The sequence below is a fragment of the Juglans microcarpa x Juglans regia genome, chromosome 5S (genome assembly GCF_004785595.1).
Source record: "Juglans microcarpa x Juglans regia isolate MS1-56 chromosome 5S, Jm3101_v1.0, whole genome shotgun sequence".
Taxonomy (NCBI): domain Eukaryota; kingdom Viridiplantae; phylum Streptophyta; class Magnoliopsida; order Fagales; family Juglandaceae; genus Juglans; species Juglans microcarpa x Juglans regia.
The window spans coordinates 8719005-8722500 of NC_054603.1; the positions used below are offsets into that span (position 1 = coordinate 8719005).

Here is a 3496-nt window from a genome sequence, read left to right on the forward strand (position 1 = left end):
AAATAATATTTTAATAATATTTTATTCAATTTTTAACGTTTATCTCGTCTTAACTCACTATAAAAACCTAACCTTATTCAATGGCACAACAAATGAGATTCGCATAGCCTATTTCAAGATGGACAATTCTAACACTACTAGTGTTATGTAGTATACTTCCATTGACAAAAATCACTCTTATGGAAGCCTCGATAATTATTAAATTTTATTTATTAAAAATATCAGTTTAAATTTTTTAAAATAAGTAATGATTTTATATGATATTAAAATTAGATTTTTAAAATTTAATAAAAATATTATAGTTTATTATTTTAAACTTCATTTTCTCTTTTTAGGAAAGATAAACATATCCATCCAAATCCAACCCCTCAATTCTCGTCCATTTCGGTTTGTTTTGTTTGTTTTCTTTTTGCTTTTTTGGTGAGTGGTCCATTGCCTCTGTCTTCACGCCTCCCATGCACATCCCTGTCCCTCTCACACAACACTGCTCACATTTTAATTCCGCTATCATGCATGCATGACATGACAAGCCAAGCCAAGCCATGCCATGCATACCATATACACCCATGATTCATCATCCATCATCAAGAAAATCTGAAAATGTCTTCCGAGAGAGAGAGAAAGAGGCTATAATATCTTTAGCTTTATCTTTTTCACCCCAAAGAGAGAGAAAGATGAACAGCGACCCGTTTGTCAAAGAGAAAAAAAGGGACTCTCTATGTTCTGTCAGGCCAGAATCTGCCCTGTCATTTATTCCTTTCCCTTTTCTTTTTTCTTCCCCCAATTTTCACATCACACAGTTAAAGGCACAGAGAGAAGGACAGAGATGGAGGGTTTTTCTTCCAAAAACAAAAAAACAAAACCCAGAGGAAAGAAAAAAGGGTAGTGGCAATATTAATAGGCATGTAGCAAAGTGGCCTTTCATTTACTAGTAGCTGTACGTTTTTTCTGTCACCCAGACGCAAAACGAACACTCTCTCTCTTCCTGTGGGTTGGCTCTCTCTCTCTCTCTCTCTCTCTCAAATTATCGATATTGGCGTCTAAGATAAAGACCTCAGGACCCCCCTTCCCTGTTCAAGTTCAAGCACTTCCCTCGCCTTTGTTTCGCTATAGAACGAAAACAATACACACCAGCTGATGAAGGAGAAAGTAGGCTCTCTTGGAGAAGAGAGCCTGCCCCAGAACACCACCACCATCAACAATAACAAAGAATCTCAAGAAGCAGAACCAAAGCTGCCGCCTTTTTAGAATCCCATTTTCAGGAGGCCTCAGGAACTCCAAAACAACATCTGGGTCTGTGCTGGTTTTGGTTTTTTTTTAGTGGTTTTTATGCTTTTTGTGTTTCGTACTGTTCGTTATATGTATGGCGCTTTCCATGCACAAAGATTCAGCAAATAAACACATGGATACGAGCAAGTACGTGAGGTATACTCCAGAGCAGGTGGAGGCGTTGGAGAGGGTGTACTCGGAATGCCCAAAGCCTAGCTCTTTGAGAAGGCAGCAGCTCATTAGGGAATGTCCTATTCTTTCCAACATCGAGCCCAAGCAGATCAAAGTCTGGTTTCAGAACCGCAGGTAGGTGGAGATGATATGTAAAAGATGAAAATTAATGCACTACATTGTTATTCATACATTTACTCTTTTTACCTTGATTAAACCGAAATTCTTCGTTTCTTTTTTTTCTTTTTTCGACTTGCTGCTTTTGGTTGTCTCTTTCCAATTTGGCAACGGAAAAATGAGGAATGCGGAATGGATCTTTCTTATCACAAATTTTGTTTCTTTTTCATGCACAGCAGAAGTAGAAGTTGTAGGCTTTGCAGTTTGCACTTGCCCAAAAAAGTCAGGATTTACACTAGTGGTTCTTTTGTCTAGTGTAAGGTTTTTAGTCACGATCAGTTCATTTTACAGTGATAAGACCTTTTTTTTTTTAATTTGTCTCAGTTTACTATTTTCTTTATTTTATTTTAATGGAAAGAAATAGTGAAGCATAGGAGGCTTTCGTCCTGGACATCGATTTTTCCTCTATTCTATGTAATATTTGGAGATTTATTGAAGGAGAAATGTGGGTTTGTTATGAATGGGTTTTCACCGTTTTGATTATGCTCTGCTGAAAATAAGGAACCTCTGTCTAATTATATTGATATGATATGATTCGGGTTTTGGGAGATGCTAAAATATTTTCTAGTTTGCATATTTAGCCCGTAGTAGTGAAGAAAGTGTGTTCTTGCGTGTCTGCTGGAGGCTTTGTTTTGCTTTGCTGCCCCCTGTTTCTGCTTTGCATAAAATGGCTATATTCTGGTTTTGTTGCTCTCATTTTTGCCTTTGTGGAGTTGGGGAAAAATATTACCCAGAATATCAATTCTTCATAGAACTCGTCTCTTGAATTTCTTGTAATTTTTTAAATAAATGATGTGCCCTTGAAAAATAAAGAGAGCTAATCAATATTTTTTTGATGACAACGTTGATTCTTTATTCTTCTGGCATTCTCTTTATTTTATTTTTGTTGTTTAGTCATATGATTCTTTATGTTTTCGTGTTTATTTTAGAATTAAAGAGTAGATAACAATTACTGGAGTTCTTAACAAGTCACGGGTCTTTTTTTGTTTGGCGTGCTCTACTATTGGGTGTTTACATTACCAGTATCATGATGACAGCCTTCTGGTTCATGTGAACATCCTTCTGTTACTTATATCTCTGCGTTTGTATCTTTTACACAGTTTGAAATCCGTACCGTGATACACTATATTATTATATAAATTAACTAATCAAATTCATCCATTCCCGTTAGTTTAGACTTTTGAAACAAGTGATGAATTAATGTGCTATCAGAAAAAATTTGTAAGTTCGAATCCTAACTCTACATTTTGCCCCCACTTCAATGAAATATTCCACATATTGTACCAAATAAGAGAGAATCTTACCCAGGCATGAGGGCAACTATAATAAGATAAATCACCTATAAAAAAAAGTATTATACAATAAATCAAATAAATAAATTCATCTTATGCTCATAGATGTTTTTCATTTATAATCCCATGCAAAGATTTGTTTATCTACTTTTTTTTTTTTATCATATCCAATACCTCATCCCTTTTTTTCTTTTGTCTTTGGCGCCTTTGGAAGTATGAGTGAAAATCAAGGAACAATGGAATGGGTTGTTTTACCTCCCATATGCTTCCCCTTTGGAATGTCTTCGTCGCCTTCATTTTTTTTTACCGGTATTAGAGTTATCTATCGATTTTGACGTTAAGAATTAAAGTGAATTTGGCAAACTGTTAACTAAGTTTGGATTTTATTCATTTTTTCTTTGTAGATGCCGTGAAAAGCAGAGGAAGGAAGCTTCTCGTCTCCAGACAGTAAATAGAAAGCTGACTGCCATGAACAAGCTATTGATGGAAGAGAATGACCGCTTACAGAAGCAGGTCTCACATTTGGTTTATGATAATGGATACATGCGACAGCAACTACAGAGTGTAAGATTCTCGACCTTGAACCC

The 3496-nt window shown here is 35.8% G+C and overlaps 1 protein-coding gene across 3 annotated transcripts in view; it reads left to right on the forward strand.

Moving 5' to 3' along the window:
- Nucleotides 1-675: 675 nt before the first annotated feature.
- The window catches only part of LOC121267865 (homeobox-leucine zipper protein ATHB-14-like), an 8118-nt gene continuing 5297 nt past the window's right edge, over nt 676-3496 (forward strand). The window contains exons 1-3 of one of the 3 annotated variants that reach the window (XM_041171959.1): nt 676-1293; nt 1386-1575; nt 3314-3473. In XM_041171959.1, the coding sequence (XP_041027893.1) occupies nt 1403-1575; nt 3314-3473 (333 nt within the window). In that variant the 5' untranslated portion in view covers nt 676-1293; nt 1386-1402. Of the gene's footprint in view, nt 1576-3313; nt 3474-3496 lie in introns of all 3 variants that reach the window. The other 2 variants (XM_041171958.1, XM_041171957.1) reach the window with 2 other exon arrangements.